At 40.2% G+C, this 25,823-nt stretch overlaps 1 protein-coding gene across 2 annotated transcripts in view; it reads left to right on the top strand.

The window, feature by feature from the left end:
• Nucleotides 1-25,823, top strand: part of LOC109934590 (DNA topoisomerase 1) — a 78,320-nt gene that overhangs the window by 6,446 nt on the left and 46,051 nt on the right. For both annotated transcript variants that reach the window (XM_020533314.2, XM_048608247.1), the window contains 5 exons: nucleotides 5,080-5,218; nucleotides 20,642-20,768; nucleotides 23,545-23,609; nucleotides 24,186-24,278; nucleotides 24,999-25,068. In XM_020533314.2, coding sequence (XP_020388903.1) covers nucleotides 5,080-5,218; nucleotides 20,642-20,768; nucleotides 23,545-23,609; nucleotides 24,186-24,278; nucleotides 24,999-25,068 — 494 coding nt within the window. The remainder of the gene's footprint in view (nucleotides 1-5,079; nucleotides 5,219-20,641; nucleotides 20,769-23,544; nucleotides 23,610-24,185; nucleotides 24,279-24,998; nucleotides 25,069-25,823) is intronic.

Below are 25,823 nucleotides of genomic sequence, written 5' to 3'. Positions count from 1 at the left end.
CGGAACTCTTAAATGACAAGGAACTGAAATAAATGAAATCTGAGGATTTAAATTGTTCTGATTGTCAGTAAGGTTGAGATTTGTGTGGTAATGAAGGAGTAGTTGGCTCTTTAATGCTTGAGAAGTATGTAATTACATTGTTGGTTTACTTCAAATGTCTATCAGCCAGTATAGACTTGGGAGTCGGACAAGTTTTCTTTCATGTTGTGTTGAGTGCTCATCATTGCAGACTCTTTGTCACGTTTTGTGTTTCTTCATAAACTTGTAGAGTTGATTGACTTTTGTGAACACTTTTTAATTGTCAGAGTGAAAGATTGGCCATTGATTAGAAAGCAGATTTCTGATATCTGAAATAAAAAGAAAGTGATGGAAATAATCAGCAGGATGGGCAGCCGTTACACAAGGGCATATGTTAGCTCTTACACTCGGCACAGATGTTGCAAAAACTGTTGAGTATTTCCAGAATTTTCTGTTCTTGTTTCAGGAGTTTGGTTGTGTAGTTTGCCTGCTCTATGTATTTTTTTTTTAAGTATCAATGATCTGAGTAAATTTTGATTTTATAATTATTCTGTAATCCTCTACACTGTTTGTCCTGATTAGTTGCCATCTGATGCATTCCATCAGTGAGTTTCCAAGAAGTGTTTGTGCTGTAGTTGGTTCTGAGCTTTGCTTTGTGTTCTGGGCATTTTAAGATCATAAAACCTAGGAGCAGAAGAAGGCCACTTTAGCCCATCCAGTCTGCTTTGCCACTCAGTGAGAAATGACTGATCTGATGATCCTTAGCTTTACTTTTCTACCCTTATCCCCATTCCCTTGATTAAAAATCTCTCTCTCTCGGTTTTGAATATACTTAAGTGGAATTGCAAAGATTCACTCCCCTCTGAGAGGAGAAATTCTGACTCTTTACTCATCAAATGTAAAGGCCCAGTTAGACAAATGCCAAGGAAGAACAACTACTGGAGAAATTTTGAAAGGCCAGATAAGCCATTATCGCATTTTCCCTTCCTGTTGCAGACTGGCTAGATATGATGCCACCTTTTGTAACTGGTTACCTTGCCTCTTGAGTTAGAGGCTTTGTCATCATTATCACAGCTGAAGATGTGGAGCTGTCATTAGCACAAGTCTTTTGGGAAGGCGGAATGAGTTGTGTCTTTGCATGGAGTCCAGTCGCTGGTTAGACGGTGAAGTTCTTCTATGCTTGGATCTGAATTATTTGTACTTAATCAGATTATGATTGGATGATTCTGCATTTGATAATAGAGGATATTGAGGGTTGGCATAATATTTGAAATTCTGCTCTTAAAATAAAAAATGACTTGTAATGGGAAGCCTGATGATTTAGATTGAGGAGAGAGGGAGTACAAGAGGTACTGATTTCCTGAGGCAGTTCTCCCACTGCTGCCCTTGGTTAAGAGCACTACATAGTGATACAGTTAGAAATAATACATGTCAGTGCTGCACTTATTTAAACCAGGAAAGCTTCTTTCTTTTTACTAGCTTATTATTTATATGGCTGTTTGGTATTTGTTTTTTTGAATTAGCCACCTTTCAAACATCCTTGATGGCATTGTATGTTACTGAGCTGCCAATCCATAAACAGAAATCCTCAATACTTTGCTGTTTTTTCACATTTGAATGTGTGAAGAGATTCATTTTGGAAGGTCAAATTTGAATGTAGAATGCAGTGTGGAGGAACAAAAGGATCTTGGGGTCCACGTCCGTAGATCCCTCAAAGTTGCTACCCAAGTTGATAGGGTTGGAGAGAAGGCGTATGGTGTGTTGGCTTTCATTGGCAGGGGAATTGAGTTTAAGAGCCGTGAGGTTATGCTGCAGCTCTATAAAATTCTGATTAGACCACGCTTGGAATGTTGTGTTCAATTCTGGTCACCTCATTATAGGAACGATGTGGAAACTTTAGAGAGGGTGCAGAGGAGATTTACCAGGATGCTACCTAGACTGGAGGGCAGATCTTATGAGGAAAGGTTGAGGGAGCTAGGGCTTTTTTCATTGGAACAAAGAAGGATGAACGGTGACTTGATAGAGGTGTACAGGATGAGAGGCATAGGTAGTGGATAGTCAGAGATTTTTCCCAGGGTGGAAATGACTATTACGAGGAAGGTATAGAGGAGATGTCAGAGGTAGGTTCTTCACACAGAGTGGTGGGCGTGTGGAATGCGCTGCCGGCAGTGGTAGTGGACTCGGATACTTTAGAGACTTTTAAGCAACTCTTGGATAGGCACATGGAGGATAGTAAAACGTAGGGTACGCAAGGTAGTTTGATCTTGGGGTAATAGGTCGGCACAACATCGTGGGCCAAAAGGCCTGTACTGTTCTGTGTTCTATGAACTGTCTGCTACTTTTTTGGACCGAACTATACCTGTGTCAAATCCAGTGTATTCCTTACCCGACTTACAGACGGGCACACCTTCTGATGGAGTACACTGAACCAGGTGGGAAAACTCTCAAAGCAATTTAAAGTCAATGTTAGCTGGCCAGGCTGAGTTCACTTGTCTTTTGTCCAGGGTTTTGAATAGAACCTGAGGATCATCAAACCAGTGTGGTTCTCCTTGTCAGCAGCCCATATGTAGGTCACAGAATTATAGAACTATTTTAGCACAGAAGGTGGCCATTTAGCTTGTTGACAATGCCAACAATGAGTTAACCTCAACTGAGAGGGCATAATCAATTGGCCTTTTTAACAAACAAGGATGTGGAAAGGAGTTTGTGGAAGTGAGAGCTGTGAAACCCCATCTTTCCTCTTCATTGCAGTGAGCTGGTTTGGGAACATGTTCATTACCCTTCTTGTTGGTTGATCTTTGGGTGAAAAGTTGTGCAAGACGTAATAAATTTATTTTGTATGCTTCATTTCTGGCCCTGTTCCTTTTCTCTGCTGTTGCATTTCTGTCTGTTCCTCCTTTCTGAGATTATTTCTTAAAAATTTCCTTCTACATTTCTCCTTCTCCCAATTCTGTAAGTGGAAACCAGCAGTAGTTGAACATAATCCTGTTTTGACAGTTTATCTGGTCCTGTATTTTAAGGTGATAACTAAATGCAGAACATTCGACAATCTAAAGTTTGAGATGCTAGTCTTTCATTGTGGATTCTGTTTAGTTTGCCCTTGTCTGGGTTTTTTTTTTGTCCAGTTGTTTATTCTCTTTCCACCCCCCCCACACAAACACACAAACACACAAACACACAAACACACTTCAGACTTGCAATGATTGTTTAATTGTACAAGTTGTTGTGTTCTTTTTGTTAGCCCCCACATCCTCCCATTTCTTGGCCCAATCCAGAAAGCCCCAAAAGTTAGCTGGGCCTGTGCACACAGCTTAGTTTCCCACAGATTGGTGCAAGTTTTTCTATTGAGGCCAGCAGTTAGACAGTGGTAGTTACATCCTTTGGATATTTGGAACTTTGATCTGGGCTGATTTTATAAATGACTAGAATGTTCCTGAAAATGTACAAGCTTTGACCGTAGATCATGCTTCTCCTTTAATTATAAAAACAGATTTAATGGAAGCAGGTGAACTAGTTTCACTTCACACTGTTAGAGTGCCAGGTTGCAAAGACTGGTCACAGTAGAATTTTAAAATATGAATGAGGAACGGAATGCATGTGTTAAGATTATTTTGTGACCATAATTCCTGCTTTATGCGAATAAGACCTTTTGAATGTTTGTAACAAAATGGTGCTGACCTTGATATGACCTGATATTGCTCTTGCGATGCAAAGATTAAATCAATCAGCCTAATCGGGAAAGGTTTCTGATTTCAGGAAAATATGTTGGTCTGTATCTAGTGTGCGAAATATTACATTGTTTTCCCTCCTCATCTGTAGTGCCTCTTTATGTTAAAAGGGTTTGTGCTTTCACTCACTTTTTTTTTCAATACTTACCAGTTTCAATCTCCCTTTTTTCTCCATAGTGCAATGAGCTGTAGGAATAACTCTTGTTACCATTGTTGGAATGGGATAATATGTAAAAGTTTAGTTGTGCAAGACATTGGCTACAGGATTTTTTCTTTCTTTACTCCCTCACTGGATGAGGGTGTTGCTTTTAGGCAGCATTTATTGCCCGTCCCCAATTGCCCAGAGGGCAGTTGAGAGTCAACTACACTGCTGTGGTTCTGGAGTCACGTGTAGGCCAGACCAGGTAAGGATGGCAATTTCCATCCCTTAAGTGCATTAGTGAACCAGATGGGTTTTTCTGAAAATTGGCAACAGATTCATGGTCATCACTAGACTCCTAATTCCAGATTTTTTTTTTATTGAATTCAAATGCCGCCATCTGCTGTGGTGGGATCTGAACCCAGAATGTTACCTTGGTCTCTGGATTAACAGTCCAACAATAATACTGCTAGGCCATTACCTCCCCTAGGTAGAGTAATTTGGGTTGAGAAGGCTTTCTGAATCCAGCATTTTAAGTTGACTGCATAGTGTCTAGACTGTGTAGCCTTTACTTGAGACAACAAGGTGCAGGGCTGGATGAACACAGCAGGCCAAGCAGCATCATAGGAGCAGAGAGGCTGACGTTTCGGGCCTAGACCCTTCATCAGAAAAGGAAGTAATTTCCCATCTCTGTCATTCCATCAGCCATGTTGCTTTCCTACCACTTCCACCACCCTAAAATTGGCAACCCTAAATGAGATCTATTATATGTAAACAAGTTTTTTTTTTGGTTCTTGCGATGGCTTAGGTCACTAATTGTATTGATTTAACAGCTTTCAATAGAGGGGCTACAATGGAGGCTAAACCTATTGGTCACAGAAGGGAAGTGATGGCTAGTGAATCCGGCTGAAAGTATGCCAGCCTGTGCAAAAGCTGACGCCTTTTTTGGAGGAGAGGGAAGCATATTAGTATAACAGCTATTTAGACTGTGGCAATGCTAGACTATGTAATGTCAAAAATACTTTGCCAACTTTTAGCATGATATCATTTTAAAATATGAGAATTGCAAGAATCGCTATTTGTGTGATCTTTAATTTTTATGGCAAAGTCCTAAGATTGATAACCATTATTGATTTATAGAAGGAAGGGAAAGAAATGACGCCAGATGATTGTTTCTTCTGTGTACACTTGCAGATTCTCACAAGTCCAGCAAAAGTGAAGAGAAACACAAGCATAAAGAGCACAAGCATAAGGAGCACAAATCAAAAGATCGGGACAAGGATCGTGAGAAATCCAAGCACAGCTCCTCCAGTTCCAAGAATCATAGCAACAGGTAGTGTTGATTGTTTGTGCATTTTTCTTTTCACTCTGTTGTGAAGTGGTACGTGTGTGTGGACCTGAATTGACATTCTAGTGTGATATATTTGAGTCAACACTTGCCTCACTTTTTGGTAATATAGTGAAAAAATTAGAAATGATAGGTTGACTGAGAGGATAACTGGGTCATGGGTACTGTTTTCTTCCCAAAATTGAGTATTCAACTTGTTTGTCACATTGCATAGTTTATTCCATATTGATGCACAGCCACACGTCCATGTATCTTCAAGATCCCATTGCTTCCTGAGTGGTCGTAGCTTTTTTAATGAGCATAAATTGGCTGTTTTGGTGGCTAACCACCGGTATTGTCATTGGCAAGTGACACTTGAATCTTATTTTCCCCTCCTCCGTTCCTGTCTCTCGTGTCAATGCCTGACTAATTCATGGAATCATATAGTATAGAAGAGGCCGTTTGGCCTACTAAATGACCGGTGTTAATTTTGTATGGCCACGGCAAATATCTGCAAAATATAAAATACAAGAATTGCTGCTCGTCTGATATTTGTCTTTGCTCAACAATAGCAACATTGCTCTCTGATTTGTGTCGTCTTGTGTTTTTTTTTTCAAAGTTTCCTTCCTCCTTTAAGGGCAGCTGGGAGTGATGATGCTTCTAGTGTCAATTTGGCACATGGCATAGAACAGGACTCCTCAAGCTTTTCTGTTGCTCAAGCAACAGTCAGTGTCATCAATGTGTTTACAAGTAAAGTGTCTTCCATTTAAGATGTAAAGGAATAAGGAATTTGTTTTGAGGGTTGGTAATCTTTGGAACTCTTCCCCAGAGTGCTGTGGTTATAGGGCATTTGAATATTTTTATTTGGCCGATTGACAAGGAAGAAGCAAAGGCTATGAGGGATAGACAAGAAATTAGTGTTAAAGACAATTACGTCAGCCATAATCCTACTTGAATGATGGGGTGGACTTGAGGGACTGAGTGGTGTGCTCTTAATGTTTGAGAGGCAGAGTTGAGGGAAAAGATGTAGGACTGAGGAAAGGGGAAATGGCAATTTTTGTAGAGCAGAAGTTTGCTTGTTCTTCATCGTTTGAAAAGAAATGGGAAGAAAACTCATTTCTAAGCATTGCATATATTCTGTCTCCAATAAGTGTGCAGTGAATGTTAGAATGCTATTTTGAGATCTTAGCCATTTTTCGGTCTTCCGTCAGCTAATATCCATTAGCTTATAAGGGTCCATGAATGACAGTTAGCAACAGAATATGGTGACTGGTTTTGTTTTTTGTTTTTTTTTTTTTTTTTTGCAACCTTTTAGGTAGTGTTGAAAGCAATTAGTACATTTTGTGAATTGGCAGCCAAATGGGTCTTGGTTTTGTTGCCCTTTCCAGTTGAATAAGCAGTTGAGCTCACAAAGAACTGGTAAGGTACTGAGGAACAATCCCTGTCTTTTGGGGTTGAGTCGAGTATGAAAATTTGAAGTGTCCTTCACATTTACACTCGGTCACAAAAAAAAAGTGTGGCTTAAAAGATATCTATATAACATGCTTATTAATTTACTGTTTTACATGCCTTCGGATTTGTACTTTTCTACTGGCAAAGATTGCAGCGTAGTTTATGGTTTGAGGCAACTTGTGTAATGGAAGTGCATGTTTGAAATTTGGCAGTGTGTGCCAGTGTAAGTTCTATCGTTTAGTTTGTATGTGGAAAGTTTCTGGAATGATCTGAACCTGGAATTTCTACATGAAATGTGCACTTTTGTTTTTAGAAAGTGCTTGTTTAGGGATAGTGGATTAGAGTGAAATCAATTGCAAGCTGTGCTCTAGTCAGGGAAATGAAAAAGGTGACAGTTTTTAAAAAAAACAAACTTCTTTCTGTAGACCAAACAGTTGTCTTAAGCTCGTCTTATTAGGAGGTGAGGGTGGAGGAAGTATGTTTATAGAAGCTTATGGAATTCTTTGACACTAAGATGTTCAGATTTAACTGCATTTGTAGTATCCCTTCTACTAGACCAACTGGTCAAACAAACTTTTTTTAATGGTTTTTCCTGCTCTACCTGAGCTCTTGTCTTTCTCCAGTTTTTCTTTATCTCCCCTCCATACACTTTGCAAGCCTATCCATGAGATCCATCCTCTGATCACTTGATCCTAGTTTCACTAAACTGCTGACAACCTAACTTTTACCTCTGATCTCCATGTTGGCAATATTTTTGGTGGTTCGGTTTCTCCAGGTGTTGTCCCGTTCTAATCTTTTAGACCTGTTGTCTTCACCACCTCTCCTCAATTACTTGACCCCAGCATCCTTGGAAATATTTTACCTGTTTTTTTTAAAATTTTTTTTTAAATGTTGCTTCTCCAATCATGTGCACCAGTCTTTCCTGGAACTCTTCTTTAAAATCCTTCTAATTACCCTGTTAGAGCACTGAGCCTGGTCTTCTCAAACTCATGTCATTCTATGTAAATTGCGAGGAGGGTAGTGTAGAACTTAAAAAAAGGCATAAGACAAGTTACTGCAGTGGGCTCCTAAGTGGCAGGTGACATTCTGTGCAAAACAAAAGCAAGTTGATAATTTCGGCAGGCAGAATGTAGAACAACAATTTAAAATAGTGTACAACTTGAAGGGGGCTGCAGGATCCAAGGGTTCTAGCTGTATATATGCATAATTCATTAAAGGTGACAGGACAAGTTGAGAGCAGTTAATTAAGCATTCAATATCCTGGGCTTTAGTAATAAGGCATAGAGAGCAAGAGCAAGAAGGTTAATGTTAAACTCTTGTTAGGCACTAGTTCAGCCTTAGTTGAATTATTGCTTTCTGTTTTTGGGTGGCACACTTCAGGAAAGGTGTAAAGCAATTGGAGAAAATAAGGGGTTTGTGAGAATAGTTCCAGGTATGAAGGTTGTTAGTTTTGAAAATAGCTTGGAGAAGATGGGACTGTCTTCTGGGGGAAGAGAAGGCTTAGAGAATCCGATTGAAGTGTTCAGAATCATCAGAGTTCTGAATCCAGGATTGAAAATGAGAGAGCGTAGATTTTTTTTGTTTTCTTTAGAAGAAACAAGGACATGAAGAAAAGCATTTGCATGATTCGGATCTGGAGTGACTGCTTGAGTGCTTGGAGGCAGGTTCCAAATGGAATCTTTGTTTGTTTGTTTGTTTTCAAATGACTATTGGTGGCGATGAATGGCATTTCAGTGCTGTTACAAGGGAAATATGCCCTCCAAGTCCATCTCAACCTGTGGTTGATCATTGCAGGTGGGTGATACTACAATCTTCTGTATTGTCACCCAGAGTATTATTTGCAACAGTGTCTATTTCTCTGGCATTCTTTAGCCCGCTTGTGTTTCTCAAGCACGTGCTGCAACTTAGTGACACCTTCTGAAGAACCGTAGTAGTTTTCACATACATACTGACAACTTCTAGCTCTGACTCAACATTGCTCCTGTCCTGACCCATCCACTTGTGCTAAATTATCAGTGTTTATCCAACATCCAGTACTGGATAAAAAGAAATTGTCTTCTGTTATCTATTGGAAAGACTTGGGATCAAAAATAAATCAAAAACAAATTTTCTAGCTGTTGGCTCCTTGGCCATTGTCTGATGCTAAACTAGACTACTTGGAAGCTCATCAAATAAACATGAAGGTTACAACCACATTCGTTCCATCATTAAGACTTGATTGAAGTACAGAAGATGCTGAGAGGTCTTGACAGGCTAGATATGGGGGAGATATTTCTTATGGGTGAATCTTGACCAAGGATCACACTTTCCTGTTTTAAAAATACAAAAATTGCCAATTTTAAAACCCTTTTTCTTCTCAGATATGGTCTTTGAATATTTTTAAGGCTGAGGAGGGTAGATTCTAAATGAGCAAGGTGGGGGAGGGAGTGCGGTAATGGTATCAGAACTGGGCAGAAATGTTGGTTTGAGCTTGCAATCTGATCAACTGTTATCTTATTAAATGGTCAGGTAGGCTCTGAACCAATGGCTACTTCCTCCTGATCCATGTTCGTGTGCCTATTCACCTCTGTAACATAGACTAATGCAGTTTCAAAGACAGGCAATCTGCTGAACATGCCTTTTTCATATTTGGAATATTCAAGCTGGTATTGACTGGTCTATTACATTCTAACTTCTAAATTTAAGGTTTCATAACTCTGCCTGTGGCCTAAAGTGCACCAAGTCCCTTTTGCCTACCATCTTGGTGCATGGTGATCTCTCTTTTGTTCCTCATCAAGCTTATACCTCCATTGTAGAATACTTAATACTGTCATATCCCTTGATGGCTATGCCCCTTTAATATCTCTCTAATCTTCTGCCCCACAGCCCTCTGATATCTGTGCTTCTCTGATTCTGGCCTGTTGAACATCCCTGATTTTCTTTTTATAAATGCTTCACTATCAGTTGTCTTTTCTTTAGTTGCCATCCTGGAATCTCTACACTTTCCTCCTTTTTTAGGATACACTTTTTGACATCTAACTCTTTTGACAAAACGTGGTCATCTGACTTAACCCTGTGTGATGATCATTTCTTTTGGTAATGCTCCTGCTCCTTTTCAAACATTCCTAATGGTCCTTGGAAAGTCACAAAACTTTTCACCTTCAGATGCAGATTTATAATGATCCTAGTAGGACCAACATCCTCTTGAAAGCAAAAGAAACTCCATTTATTCCACCACTTGAGTTGTATGAAGAGCTGTGTGTTCATTTCTTTCCAGACTGGCTAATTAAGAGAGTGATATGTATAAGAGCTCAGACAGTTAACTTAATTGTAATGTGAAGTTAATAAAACTAATATTTACTGTAGCTTGCATCATTGTTGAAGCAGTTTGGTGATAGGCAAACAAGGCTTTGAATTGCCAGCTGTCCTGACAGAAAAGCAAAACAGTGGTTGCAAAATAGACAGTGAGACTTGGATTGAACATCTATTTTTTTAAAGTGTGGAATTCCAGTTGAGCCTCCCTGTACTATGTGCTATATAGAAATGCAGTTGTTAACACTGATTATTTAGACTATGGTAATCGGATTGCAATTTGATGGAGAAACCACTGTTCTTAAATTCCATCTAGGAAGAAGATGTGACGTACTGGGAAATTTATAGTATAGCTTTATGGGTGGATAAACCACTTTGTCATAGTTAAGGGGTTAAATTGTGCATAGATTGAGTTTGTAATTCTGAAAGAATATGGTGACAGGATAATCTAATTATGGTATTTGAGATGGTCGAAAGAAATTGAGGTAGGTCAATTTTCTCTGGGCAAACCTCAAAATTCGAGTAGTACTTACTGTTCAGGTGTGCTGTCATAGGGAACATAATAATATAGGAGCCGGAATGGGCCATTTGCCCCCTCAAGTCTGCTCTACCATTCAGTTAGATAATGACTGATCATCTGTGAGAAATACCTCGAAGTGAACATCAGGAATGTCTTGCATCTAAAAGCTGTAGAGGCTAGATATTTTGTAAATCAACAAATTATTAAAGAAAAATGCTAGAAAAGGCAGGTCAGGCATCATGTGTGGAAAGAAGTGGAGTTAACATTTTCAAGCTGATTACCTTCATCGCAACTGAATAAAGATGTAAGAGTTGTTTTGAGCCAGTGGAAGGAATGCATGGAAAACAAAACCAGTCTCTGATATGGTGGAGGCCAGGGACGAAAGATTTTGATGCAACTACCATTACGAAGAAACAAAATTTGGTGTCTGAATAAGGCATTAAATTGTTACTTTTAAAACTGAATGCAACATTTAAAGGGGAAAGAAAAACACATGAACATCAACCCAACCAAAGGAAGAAAGAGCTCATGGAACAAGATGGAGGCAGGGCTTATAATCTGAAGTTGTTATACACCATAAGCAGATTAATAATCAGTAAGATCACTGAATAGAATAGCAAATGCTGAATAGAAAGGTCAGCGTGTGAACAAGATGGAGTACTAAAATAACATGTGACCCCACACTTTGGTGCTTGTAGTCTTAGCAGAGAAAGTGTTGCACAATGCTGGAGGCCAAACAGACAGCTGTCAATATAGAGCAGACTACATTGAGCATTCAGACCTGCTCCTTTGTTTCATTTCAGATTTCTAGCATCTACAGTATTTTGTATTTATAAATCATAAATGTATTTGTTTGTTAGGCTTGGGTATTAAGGGTTACAGGTTACCAAGCTGTGTAGATGATATTTGCTACAAATCAGCCCATCAATCTAAAAGTTTGGTGGAACATGCCTGGGATAGAATATTCTATTCATCTTTCTATAGACAGGCTAAGAGATATTAGATTTTATAATTGGATATCTGATTAAGGTCTTGGGTAATTTGGGGAATACTCTTCCTCTAGAAAGTATGTCCGAGAATTCTTAAGAACTGACTTCCTCATTTCACTATGGTTTGTGATTTGTAAGGACTTTTCATTGAACTTATTTTCTCATCATTTATGATAGGAACGCAGTCAGCAGGTGGAGTTGCACTGATAGTGGATGAGTTTGCTAGGTAGTGTCTAAATGCATTTTGAAAGGATCAGGGTAGCAGGGTCACAACATTGATGTTCAAATTCAACTTTGTTCTCTCCCTCAGCCGCCTAAGAATGTACTGTACACATTTGATAGTAGTTTGATACCATGATCAAGTCTGTACTGGTTGGGGAGAGTGAGATTCTAATGCTTTATCCTGTAGTTGGTTCACAATCCAAATTTCCCATTTTGTACATAATATAGTCCTTTTAAATTTTTTTTTATCTAACTTCTTCCAAGGAATGAATAGTAGCAAAGTAGTTGCCTAAGTAAGGGAAGTACTTGGCTCTGGCTCTGCTTCATTAGCTGGATAGCCCTGAGTTCTGCTATGGACTAACTTGCCTCTGTCTCCTACACTTGAATAGCTTGCTGCCAATGTATTGTCTACCCTCCATTCTTGTACAAAAGGCCATTTGGGTGAGGTATGAAAGGATGGTAGCACCTAAGAAACAGGCCAACTATTGACTGGGTAATCCGAAGTTCTTTTAACAATTTTATTGGATTAACGCAACAAACCTAAAAGGATCAAAAACAGATCATCAGGCCTGACAGCATCTCTAAAGAGAAATTAAAGTTAACGTTTCGGGTCTGGTGACCCTGCCTCAGAACATAGAAGAATAATGTATTTATAAGGTGATAGGTATTTGAAAATCCATACCTTTTTTTAAGTAGAAGAAGAAATGATGTTCCTCACTATGATGACCTCTTAAATGATTATGTAGTGCTACTCGGATTAAAAATAAAGCATGTTGAGTACTAGTTAAACATAACATGCCATATGGTGTGCAGGAGTCCTTGATTTACTTTGGAAGTGAGGCATCCTTGATACTGTGGATGGAAATATTCTATATTCTCTAAATATATCCAATGTATAAGGAAAGTTTCCCAAAATTTCCAAAGTCCTCTGTGTGACTTTATTTGATCAGCAACAGCAATCCATGAATATTCCTTCCCATGCAGCTCATCTCTCTCTCACAGGGTAATGTTGAATGAAGCATTATTCACTCGAGAAGGAAGTTAGCTCAGAAGTGCAAATAGTGCACAAGGCCAAATTGTCTGCCATCATGCAGAAACTAAGCTTATTTGAATTTTGTCAGTTTATTTGTCAAAACCACCACTAATCATCCCAAATAACTGTTTGGCACCAAGTGCTGAAAACCAAACATCCAGATTTTGTTTGGTAAAGTTGCATGTCTTCAAAATGCTCTTTGAATTAAATTGACCTAAAGTCAGCTGTAATAAAAGTTGGGTAATGGGGGAGGGTGAAATTTAAGGGTTACTGTTGGGGTAAGGTGATTGCTTTGACTCAGTCAAGTGGTACTTCCGTTGGCTGAACGAAAAATAACACAAGTGACAATTCTTTTAGGCTTGTCAAAAATTGATATGCCAGAATGGCATTCGAGCTTTGCTTCTCCTAGACTTCAAATAACCATGAATACACTAACGAGCTACGCCAGTGAGCTGTGGACTCTGTAGGTAATTTATTGTTGTTTGGTAATAACTGAAGCCTGGATATGTCAGAATAATGAAGTGAAAGGTGTTGTGCTGATATTGCATCTTAAAAAACAACCTTCATTTTTAAAAAAAAAAATAGCTTTATGAAAGTTCATCTTTTTCATCTATTTTATCCCCCCCCCCAAAAAAAAAACCAAAAGTGCAGCCAAGAGTGTAGGCATGTATGCTGATTTTAGCTCCACATTGGCGCATTATGCTATGGTAAGATGGTGTGATTTCATCAGTGATGATTCATGACTGTGTATCCATCATTCCATCATGTAGCCCACACTACAGTATTCCTCTGCTTGCTCTTTAGCATGCTACTTTTGGGAAAGGCCTTGGGTGGTACAGTAATATGTCACCAGGTGAAGGAAGGAGGCAGCAATGGGTATAGAATAGAAGATTGGTGAACCCCACCGAGTACTTTTTTCTACACAGTCCTTGATATCCTGTCAATGAATATTTTTGTTGTTTGTCTTGCTATACTAAGTATGTACTGATTATCTGGTATCTAAAGTTCTCAATTATGTCAACCTATTGTATGCAGTTGTGTCTGGATTTGTGATGCTTCCTTGGCTGCATCTGCTAGTTTCGGTGACCTACACAGATGCCACTGCTTCACAGGTTTGTGAAAATGTGGTTCCAAGCATCTGTTGTCAAATTCAGTTGTTCAAACTGAATAAGGATGAATTCTCATATCAGTAATTCATTTCTTGTGTCAGTGAACAGCAGAACACTTAATATTTTGCCACATATAATTTGAATATATGTGAATAGATTCTAGATTAGAACCCTGTAAGATATTGCTACCAACTTTGAATAATTAGGAGAAACTGTCCATGACTCATGTTTTGGTTCTAGTATTCTAACCAGTTTTAAATCCAATTTACAACTGTGTTCAGCTTATTCCATCTTCATTCTTGATCTTCTAGTTTCCTGTGTTGTGGCTTTATCAGTGGTTTAGGTGAATATTCCCATATCTAGAGCATTGCCTCTTTCATTATTTCTATATTTAGATAATTAATCTCATCTTGTCAAAAGACTCCTATGACTAACATTAGTCTAAACATTAAACTAATAGCCTTGCTGTTGTCCAGTTCAGTTCTGTTGTCTTTCCGTGTTGCCGAATAGAGACCTTGGAGTGCAGCTTCATAGTTCCCTGAAAGTGGAGTTGCAGAAAGACAGGGCTGTGAAGAAGGCATTTGGTATGCTTGCCTTTATTGGTCAGTGCATTGAGTATAGGAGTTGGGAGTTCATGTTGTGGCTGTACGTGACATTGGTTAGGCTACTTTTGGAATACTGTATTCAATTCTGTTCTCCCTGCTGTAGGAAGGATGTTGTGAAACTTGAAAGGGTTCAGAAAAGATTTACGAGAGTGTTGTCAAGGTTGGAGGGTTTGAGCTATCGAGAGGCTGAATAACTTGGGATTATTTTCTCCGGAGCGTTGGAGGCTGAGAGGTGACCTTTTTATAGAGGTTTATAAAATCATGAGGGGCATGGATAGGGCAAATAGCTAAGTTCTTTTTCCCAGGGTACGGCAGTCAAAACTACAGGGCGTAGGGTTTATGGTGAGAGGGGAAAGATTTAAAAGGGATAAAAGGGGCAACTTCTTGCAGAGGGTGCTGCATATATGGAATGAGCTTCCAGAAGAGATGATGGAGGCTGGTTATAATTACAACATTTAAAAGGCATCTGGATGGATACATGAGTAGGGAGGGTTTAAGATGGAATTGGCCAAATGCTGGCAATTGGGACTAGATTAATTTTCTAAGATATCTGGTCAGCATGAACCAGTGCTATACAACTCTATGTCTGGACTGTGACTGAGTGGATAAATCATTTGGTCAATGTTCAAACCTTGAACGTACCTCTGCTACTATTAGAACTCTAATCAATAATTTATTCACTCCCTTGTTTTCTTCTCTCCTCCTCCTTCCCTCATCCCACCGCCTCCCTCCCCTCCCCCCCCTCCCCCCTGCGCCCAAGGTCTGCTGCTGGATTTTTCATGTGCCCCATTATGTTGTTCTCCTTCAACTTAACTGTATTCACAAAGAAAATTTTAATTCTGAAAGGTATCAATTTGAAGTACATGCAGCCAGACCTGTTGAGCATTTTCAACACTGTTCTGATTTTCCAGAACCAAGGACTTTTCATTTTTCCGTAATTTCTCATTCTGTTTGAGTTTAACGGTAGTACTAATTTCACACTTTTGAAGTGTGTTTTTGTTTCTTAAAAACAAGTCAATTTTTGCTTGGTTTTTTTTTTAAGATGTCTTTCAAGTGCAGCAGTGCACGTGGTATGCTGCAGGTGCCAAAGGTTCAGTGGGGAGCAGTGAATACTGTTTTCTAATCTGATTACCCGTTTGCAGTTTTTCCCCTCTCCTGACAATGTTGTCCTGCTTACTCTCCTTTGAAAATTAATTGTTTGTCCAGTCTCTTGGCTGTGCAACAAAAACCCTTTCATTTTATATAGCACTGTCTTTTTTTGTTTTTTACGGCCATTATAATATAAGCAGTTAAACTTGCTTGCAACAAACACCCTATCGTTCAAAATAATAAGAGCTCTTTTTGGTGCCATTGGATCTTTTTGTATGCATTGATCAGGCTGATGGGCCCTTACTTTCAGATGGAGTGTTACATACAATTAGTGCAACGTTACCTTCGTACTGCACGGTGAACGTTGGCTTTTTTTTTGTGAACTGTTAATTGAACTTGGAATTTTTGAAATTGTAGTAATGAAAGTGCAACCAACTGAGCCACTGCAAGCAATTGGTATTGCAATGCAACCTCCTCAAGCAGACCCTAGAAATACAAAGTAATAAAAATATTTAGGCCAAATCATATCAAAATATCAAATGTGTCAGTAAAGTAAATGTGGTTGCTACTAGACAGCAGAATCAAATTTATGGATGTTGGCTAGTAAAATATAAACTTGAAAAGGATGGCCTAAATCTTTAATCATATGAACAAATGTTTGGAACAACTTTAATGAACCAAATACTAAAGGTAAGAACATAACGATTGTGCTGAAATGTGGACGGCCGATAAGATAGTTGAAGTTGCAGGAATGCTAGTTTTTAATCCGCTGAGAAGTGTTTGCATTGCGACATTTTAAAAGTGTCTTTTTAAGAATTCAGGACTTAACCAGTTTTATTTTTCTGGATATAAGTTTGATGGGCAGTCTTTGAGAACCGTGATGTGGATTCTGGGAGGGTAGTAGAACGTCAATGAGACACTGTTTTTATAGTTTGCAGTCTTGGCAACAAGCTGACTGAGTTGGCAACAGAAAATAGTCTGCCAAAGAGGCCGAAATCTTAGCTCTATTTGTGAAATGGGAATAATGGCACTCGGTCTGAGGCCGCCTTTTCTTGGTGCAAAGTTAGCAAGACAGTCTGCCTATACCACCTTTTTTTTTTCTTGCTAGGTCTTGTGTACTTTAACCCATTCAGAGTTTGTCTTAAACTTGAATGCTGCAACCACTTTTTAATCTTGCAGTCAAGTTCTTTATGCAACCAGCATCTCTTTTGTAGACTTATTTTCCTGAGGAAATTTTTGGAAAAAATAACTTTGATCAGTTAATTTACATACCTTTTGAAAGTTTGATTTAGTGTTTGAACTTTTAAACGTCAATGAATTTTGACTAAGAGTCTTATGATGCTGATGGACAGGCACACCACTTTCAGTTAGGCCATTTTTTAATTGTGATGAGAACAAAGGTTCAAGAAATATTGAATGGTGGAGAAAGCATTTTTTTTGTTTTTTTTTCCCTCCCCTATTACCCCACTGCCGATAGTTTAGTTATCCCTGGTCTTGTGAACTTGGTTGCATATTCATTTCAACAATGGGATTTTCACTCCAACAGTGTGAAGTGCTACCCAGGCATGTAGGTTGCATGTACAGTACTTAAATCATTTACGAAAGAGATTAAGTATTATTCTACAATTGCTGCGGAATCGCATGTTTGGAGAATTAAAAGTCTGTAAATCACCATCCAGAACAGTTCTCTCACCTTTTCTCTTTAACTGTGGACAGTCCATTTTGAAGAGAGATTTTAATCTTTTTTTTTCAGACTGTGTTCATGAGTGTCCAATTTTGGACATTCATGAACAGTGCTAAGCAAGCTCTGCTAAATGCGTCAGATCTGGCATTTCTATCGACTAATCCAGTAAATCACCTCTTGTATTGAATGAAAATTAGCACCAATGATTCCAACAGAGCCTTGTGGACCGCTGTTCACGACTAAACCCAGAGCCCCAATCTAATCCACTTGTTAATAAGGGGTGGGCTGTTACACAGTTGTTAACTCTTTTGTCTAACCAATGTAGCAGCTGCCTTTTAATTCTATTCTAATTCTTCGTTTTGGAGGTAGACATCATGAATAAGCCAGCATCATTACTGGAGCAGGTATATTTCATCTTGAATTGCTGCAGATCACGTGGCCCTGAGTAGCGTATTGAGGGATTTCTGATTTTGAAGAATTTTTGATTTTTGACCAAATTTGGAATAACTTAATTAGGAACAGTTGCGGACTCTGGATCTGTACTCAGTAGGTCTCATTGTGCAAGTTTCAATCTTGAGCGGCCTAGATAGTGGATGTGGAGAAGCTGTTTGCACTGTAGAGGAAACTAGGACTGGAGGGCACGGCCTCGGTGTGAAGGGAAAAACCTTTTTAGAACGGAGATGAGGATGTATTTCGTCAGCCAGTGGGTGATGAATTTGTGAAACTCATTGCAGCAGGCTGGCAAGGCCAAGGCATTGAATGTCTTGAAGATGGGGAGAGGTTCTTGATTAGTGAAGGGATCAAGGGTTACAGGGAGAAGGCAGAAGAAAGGAGTAGAGAAACATCAGCCATGATGGACTGAATGGCCTAATTCTCTCCCATCTTACAGAAAGGATGGTATTTCTATGCCCCTGTCGCCTTTGTGCTACGTGGTGGTCGTTATGAAGGTGCTGCTGAACATACATTGGGAAAGTGGAGCAGTATATTTTGAAGGTTATATACCTTTGTAGCATCAAGGCGCAGTTTTTTTGTTCTAATAATTGTGTAGGTTTGTTTCTGTCTCAAGTCAACACTTGTGAAAATGGACTAATATATGGACGTTGACGTTTTTGTTTCTCTAATAGAAAATTGGTGCTGGGTTATGTACTCAGGTACCCACTGACTGAGCTGATTTAATCCCGAACTGATGTTGCTACCATTGACCCACTAAAACATCATGACTGTGCTATTCTCTTGAGCAGTTCTCCGCATGGACTACAGCAGCTTATCTGGGCCACGTAGCAAATGTAACATGGAGCTTAAATGCAAATTGTGGCTAACATGATTGAATAGCTTGGTGTACTGTAGTAACACAAGTAGGCCTTTCAGCCTTCGATAACAAGGTGTAGAGCTGGATGAACACAGCAGGCCAAGCAGCATCAGAGGAGCGGGAAAGCTGACGTTTCGGGCCTAGACCCTTCTTCAGAAATGGGGGAGGGGAAGGGGCTTCTGAAATAAATAGGGAGAGAGGGGGAGGTAGGTGGAGAGGAGACAGACAGGTCAAAGAGGCGGGGATGGAGCCAGTAAAGGTGAGTGTAGGTGGGGAGTTAGGGAGGCGATAGGTCAGTCCAGGGAGGACGGACAGGTCAAGGGGGCGGGATGAGATTAGTATGTAGGAGATGGGGGTGGGGCTTGAGGTGGGAGGAGAGGATAGGTGGGAGGAAGGACAGGTTAGGGAGGCGGGGACAAGCTGGGCTGGTTTTGGGATGCTTTAGGGGGAGGGGAGATTTTGAAGCTTGTGAAGTCCACATTGATACCATTGGGCTGCAGGGTTCCCCAGCGGAATATGAGGTGCTGTTCCTGCAACCTTCGGGTGGCATCGTTGTGGCACTGCAGGAGGCCCAGGATGGACATGTCGTCTGAGGAATGGGAGGGGGAGTTGAAATGGTTCGCAACTGGGAGTTGCAGTTGTTTAGTGCGAACCGAGCGTAGGTGTTCTGCAAAGCGGTCCCCGAGCCTCCGCTTGGTTTCCCCGATGTAGAGGAGGCCACAACGGGAACAGCGGATGCAGTATACCACGTTAGCAGATGTGCAGGTGAACATCTGCTTGATGTGGAAAGTCTTCTTGGGTCCTTGGATGGGGGTGAGGGGAGAGGTGTAGGGGCAGGTGTAGCACTTCCTGTGGTTGCAGGGAAAAGTACCGGGTGAGGTGGGGCTGGAGGGGAGTGTGGAGCGGACAAGTAGTCCCGGCGAGAGTGGTCCCTCCAGAAAGCAGATAAGGGTGGGGAGGGAAAAATGTCTTTGGTGGTGGGGTCGGATTGCAGATGGCGGAAGTGTTGGAGGATGATGTGTTGGATCCGGAGGTTGGTGGGGTGGTACATGAGGACGAGGGGGATTCTGTTTTGGTTGTTATTGCAGAGGGGGTGTGAGGGATGAGTTGCGGGAGACATGGTTGAGGGCGTTCTCGACCACCGAGGTGGGGAAGTTGCGGTCCTTGAAAAACGAGGACACCTGAGATGTTCGGGAGTGGAATGCCTCATCCTGGGAGCAGATGTGGCGGAGGCAAAGGAATTGGGAATAGGGGATGGCATTTTTGCAGGAAGGTGGGTGAGAGGAGGTGTATTCTAGGTAGCTGTGGGAGTCGGTGGGCTTGAAATTTTTTATCGATTTCCAGGTGGTTGCCAGAGATGGAAACAGGCTATTCAGCCTGTTGAGCCACTTCCACCAATCAAAGCCCATACCTTTGTCTCCTTTTGAGCTTTTGAGTGATCTATCAATCTGTTTTAAAACAAAATTGATATTGCATAAGTTGCTGTTGTAGAATAGTATTCCAAACTTACCACCCTGTCTGTGGAGATGTTTCCTAACTGCACCCCAGAAAGCTGTGCTCTCGTCTTTGGACTCTGCCCTTGAACCTAGATAGCCCAACCAGCAGAAATCATTTCTCTCTGTCCACTCCATTTGTTCCACTTGACCACTTGAATGCTCCAATTAACACTGCCCTGATCCTTTTAAAACTTCAAGAATTACAACAATGATTTGTTTAAGTCCTCATTATTTTAACCCTGGTGGTACAGCTATGTGACTCCCTTCAAGGCCAGTATGTTACTTAATGCAATGCCGAGACCTGCTAACAGTGCTTTTACCATTGTGAACCAGGGGCTATTTCTCTTGTGATGCTCATTTGAGTGGTGAACTTGAGATAATACCCTTGCACTTCCTCAGAATAGTGGCACGGGTTCTCTTGCATCCACCAGAGCAGGCAGGTGCAACTCGGACACATACTGGGTTCCTAATAGCCTCTTTTTGATTATCTATATCCTTTCTAAAGGCTATGGAGTGCAGCCACTCTGTAGTGGAAGAGAAGGGGGAGAAATTTGTTGGAAACAATGCACCTTGTATAACATGCAAAATTTCGTGAGGTTTTTATTTGTCACAGGCTTCTCTCTCTTGCAGTGAGCACAAAGATTCTTCGGAAAAGAAACACAAAGATAAGGAAAGGGAAAAAGACAAAGTAAAGCATAAAGATGGGAGCTCTGACAAACACAAACATAAGGACAAGGAGAAAAGGAAGGAGGAGAAGGTATTGGAATTGCATTTGTTTCAAGCTGAGTGTTTTTTTTTTGGAACCTTTTTAACTTTGAGCTAAACTCCTCAGTTTTCCTGTCACTCATCTGACAATGATTGTAATGTTAGTAGTGTCATTGTGGAGAGACACCCTGACACTTGCTGCCCTCGACCATTAAACACATGGAGGTCCTGGTGCTGGTGTTGGGCTGGGATGGACAAAGTCAGAAGTCAGACAACATCAGGTTAATTTGAAATCAAAGCTTTCGGAGTGCTGCTCCTTCATCAGGTTAAGTCTCCCGTTGGGATATGTGATACTTTCACATAGTGAGAACAGACCTAGCAGCTTAAATCTGGGTATTCATCAGGAGCTGTGGGTCATCAGCTGCTGTGTTCCACCAATCTTTAGCCTCAGGACATGGCAAATACCTGACACAGGCCCCCTCCCATTTTAAACTAGAGGATCAAACAGAGGTTAATGAGGCGTGTCTGAGAGCTTTTCAGGATGGCAGCAGCCACATTAAAAATGATATGCCAATCTAGTGAAGCTACAGTACATACATGCAGACTGACTTCCTATAAGCTACGTTAAGCAGCAACTCCACAGCTGAGGGGTCAGATCAAAGTTCTGCTGTTCTGCCATATGTAGTCATGAAGAGTCAACAATTAAAACCAGCAACAAAATGGGGGCCTGTGAACATCCCCCACCTTTGATGATGGCGAAGTTCAGCACCGGTCCAAAAGATCATGCCGAGTGGATGACCTGTTATGGCAGTCTCCAGACTATCCTCAGAAGCTAGTTTTCAAGTTCAATTCTGAGCATGTGATGTCAATTCACCATTGAGGGTGCAGACAATATTGTGGCTGCACATTAAAGGTTTGTGCTGCAACTGAGCCATACCTCTTCCGTTTGTTCTAGTCCACAAAAAGTAGAACAAGTCTAAACCGGAAAATCACTGCTCAGTCAATCAACTGTCAGTTATCAACCAAGTGCTGGAAGGCAGTCATCACTAGTTTTAAGTGGCTCTTACTTAGCAATCTACAATCTCGGGCTAACATTCTAGGAGCACTGGTTCAAATCCCACCATGAAAAGCGATGAAAACTTACATTTTCTTTTTTTTTTAAATTGAATTCTATCCCTTTGACCATAGCACTATTGATTGTTGTAAAAGTCCATGCAGTTTGCTAATGTCCTTTTTTTTTTGGGAAGGACATGTGCCATAGCCTGATCTGACCTGCATGTGATTCCAGACCATAGCAAGGTGGCTGACTCCTAACTGCCCCCTAGGCAATTAAAGACAGGGAATTAATGCTAGCCTAGCCAGTGATGCCCACATCGCATGAAGAAATAAATTCCAACCAGCAGTTTTTGTTCCGTCAAGATGGCCAGACCCGTTACAGCCTTGAGCCATGTGGATGAAAATCCTTTTTAACCAGGCAGCATTTAACAGCATATGATGTCAAAGTGTCCTAGAAAAGCTTTTAAAATCTATTAAATTGGTAGGAAAGCTCTCTTCACTGGAGGGAATTAATAACTATACATGGCGGATGGAGTGCCAAACCAGCATGCTGCTGTGTCAGTGATTAGTATCCAGCTTCCAGTGTTGTTGTTCACAGTCCAGTCATTTAGTCAAGTGGAAAGTAAAGAGGTGACTGACTCAGAATACGCAACTTGTAATCCGGTTTTGTAGTTTCAGTATTCGATTGGTCCGGTCCAGTTTTGAGTCCGTGGTGACCCTACAATGTTAACGGGTGAAAATTAATGATGGCAATGCTGTTTGATTTTTAAGGGGTGACTGGTAGATACCTTTGTTTGGAAATCATCACTCTGATGTTGGTTATTTGCATGTTACTTATCTTTTATCACCCCGTGTTTAATTTTGTCCAGTACTTCACACATCAGAGTAGAGAGCTTTGCAACTGGAGGAATTGATATCTATCATTGAAGTATTGAAGGCTGTCGTTGTTAGAGGCCAGTTACCACCTCCAAGATGTTGCCGTTGCTTGAGTTCTTCTTCAGGGTGGTGTCCTAGGCCCAAACTGCCTCATCGGTGACCATCTTCCTGTGCTAAAGTCAAAAACAGGAAGCGTTCACTACCATTAACAATGTTAATAGCAAAGCAGTCTGCACTTGTATGCAGCAAATTTGGGACAAAATCAGGATGACAAACTACATTCACAACACATACCAGCAACTGATCATTGCCAATCAGATTATCTGTCATCCTTCAACGATCATGGCATTTGCCATTGTTGAATTTCACCCATCAAAATTCTTTTGGATCACCATTGATTCAAAACTGGATAGAACCAGCTGCAAGTATTGAGATTATTAGAGGCTAGGTATTTCTGTGGGTCAGTGCTTTCCTTGTAATCATTTAGGCAAGTGGCAAGCAGTGCCCACAACACTAATGCTTGACCCAATCACAGACAAAGCAGTGTGCCTGATTTGACACACCTTCCACCACTAATTTTAATTTTACACTCCCTCAGCTACTAACATACGGTGGCAGCAGCATGTATCATCTACAGGATTTATTGCACCAGGCGCCAAGGCAACTTAACACCTCCCATTCTGTGATTTGTACCAGCTAAATCCCAGCACTGTTAAACTGCCCCCATCACACACGCATCACACAATGTGTGTATACTGCAAAACTAAGGTGCCTGATTAGCATCAAGGGATGAGGTAAAGTGATGACTTTACCAGTGGCCAAATTCTGTCAGTAATATGTTTTTTAAAAAATTGCAGTAACCTGTACACCTTGTAATGCTTTTCTTTCTTTAAAAGGATAAGATCCATTCTTCAAGTAGTGGTTCTGGAGATAGAATAAAGAAGGAGAATGGTTTCACAAGGTAATGATGCCTTTTATCTGTCAGGCATTAATCACGTGAAAAATGTTTGGCTTGAGCCTTTTGGAATGCATGTTCACAGCTAAATGTGCTTTCCTTAAAGAAAGCAGAATTCTTTGGAAACTCTTTCTTTCTTGAAATAATGAGTGAATTGAAAAGAACTATTTGCAGATGATGAGCAGTGAAGGATCAGAGATTGCATTCAACATTATTTAATTCTTACTTTCTGAATTTCACTCACCTAAAGATTTTTGTATAGTTGAAGAATGCCTTATCCCATTTAATGGTGGATATGCTCCAAGGATGTCTGAACTATACATTTCGTTCAAATTTATTCTGGGCTTTCCTGATTGGCAACCATATGGTTCTCAATGAATGTCCTGTACTGGAACCTTTTGGAATTGTTGAATTACGCAATGCTAAATTAGTCATCTGACTTTTTTAGGAACTGCCAATTGTGTTTCTCAAGGGTGGGCTGTTACTTAAGGCAGTATATTCTGTAAAAATCCACCACACAGTTATACAAGAACTGAAAGTTTTTAGTTTTTTCTTTCCCCACTCCCCTTCCCTTCCCTTTAGCCCTCCTCGTATAAAGCAAGAGCCAGACGATGATTATATCCCATCCATTAAGGTGGAAAACAAGCCAATGAAGAGGCCCCGTGAAGATGATGAGTAAGCTTTTTTCTTCTCCGGCTCAGGTGTTCACTGTAAGTCATCTGTAGCCGTGAACAATCGTGAAAGTTGTTGCGTAGATTGTTTGTGGGCTTTCCCTTTTGTGATACTATGTGCAACGATGCAGCCAATGAAATTGGAGTTACGTACTGCACAGGAAATTTAGAAGGGTTATTATAACTTGGGGTAGTCGGGAAAGGGAGTCATGAGAGAAAGTTTAAAAGAACCAGTGGGAGGGAATAGAATAAAGTAGTTGGTATGATGCTCATTTCCTCTGTGGTACTAGTTTTGGAAGAATACAAGTAACGGGCAGATTGCTATGACTGGAATATAGATGCAAACCTGAAGAACACTTTGTGCATAGCATTAAGTAAGAGGAATAACTGCGTTTTCCACCTGTGAGGAAACAGCGTGTATGCAATGCAAAACATCTGAAGATGAGTTTTGTCCACTCTGAATTTTGATAGTATTTAAAATAGTTGTGCTGTGTATAAATTGCCTTAGTATTTTGGACTATGATAGTACAAAGCAAACTGCACAGTAGAACAAGAATGGTAGCTTTACCTTGCCTAAAAATAGAACACTTTATGTAAATTATAGGGTAGAGATTTCAATTTGTTGCATTGTCACCCGGAGTTTCTTTAAGCCTAAACGGTAGGCAGTAATAGCAAAACGCAAAAAAAGTTCCTTGAATTTAATCTGTCTGTCTGCCTGCCCTAGTGTTGATTTCAAACCGAAGAAGATCAAATCAGAAGATGTAAAGAAAGCCAAAAAAAGAAAATCTGAAATGGTAAGGTAACTTGTTTATTTCATGGGGGTGCAGAGGGGCAGGTAGAGGGAGGAGGTGGAAGCAATAACATTTCCTTCTTTAAAGCTTGGGAAAGCTTCCACAGGTTCTGGTGAACTTTTGCACCTGAGAATGAGATAGTAACTTCAAATCATTGGTTTCTGGTTTGCCTGTTTTGGGGTTAAGGAAGTGAAAAAAAAAAACATTGAAATAAGTTTGATAATTTTCTTTTCCAATCAACCTGTTCAAAAGTGTTATCTCGCATATTTGGAGGAGGTGGGATTTGAACCTGGGCCTGTACTGCAGACCAAGCAGCACGCTTGATGGCACTTCATGCAGGAGAAGATTCCCATTGATTTTAAGGAATTTACTACAGTGATCATTCGGACAACAGGAGCAGTTTGGGGATCTGATCTTTGGAAGTAATATTAGTTATAACTATTGGGAATAAGCATGCATATGTGACAAATTAACTTAAAATCTTGATTTAGCACTAGGAACGAATGAAGTGAGAATTTTAAAATTAATAAAGTTTGCTAAGTTTAATAAAATTGGATGTATTAAGGGAGGATTCTTTTCTTTTGATTACTTTTGAATTGAAAGAAATTATTTCCAATCTTATGGTCTACATGGTGAAACAAACAGCCTTATTGAAGGAAACAGTTGCTGCAGATCTCTTTGCTCACACAAGTCCATGTGTTCCTTCAATTTTTTTTTGAAGTAGTAGAGTATGTTGCCCATTGTCCTCCCTAACCTTT

The sequence above is a fragment of the Rhincodon typus genome, chromosome 19, assembly GCF_021869965.1.
Source record: "Rhincodon typus isolate 14 chromosome 19, sRhiTyp1.1, whole genome shotgun sequence".
Classification (NCBI taxonomy): Eukaryota; Metazoa; Chordata; class Chondrichthyes; order Orectolobiformes; family Rhincodontidae; genus Rhincodon; species Rhincodon typus.
This window is presented reverse-complemented; position numbering and strand designations above follow the sequence as displayed.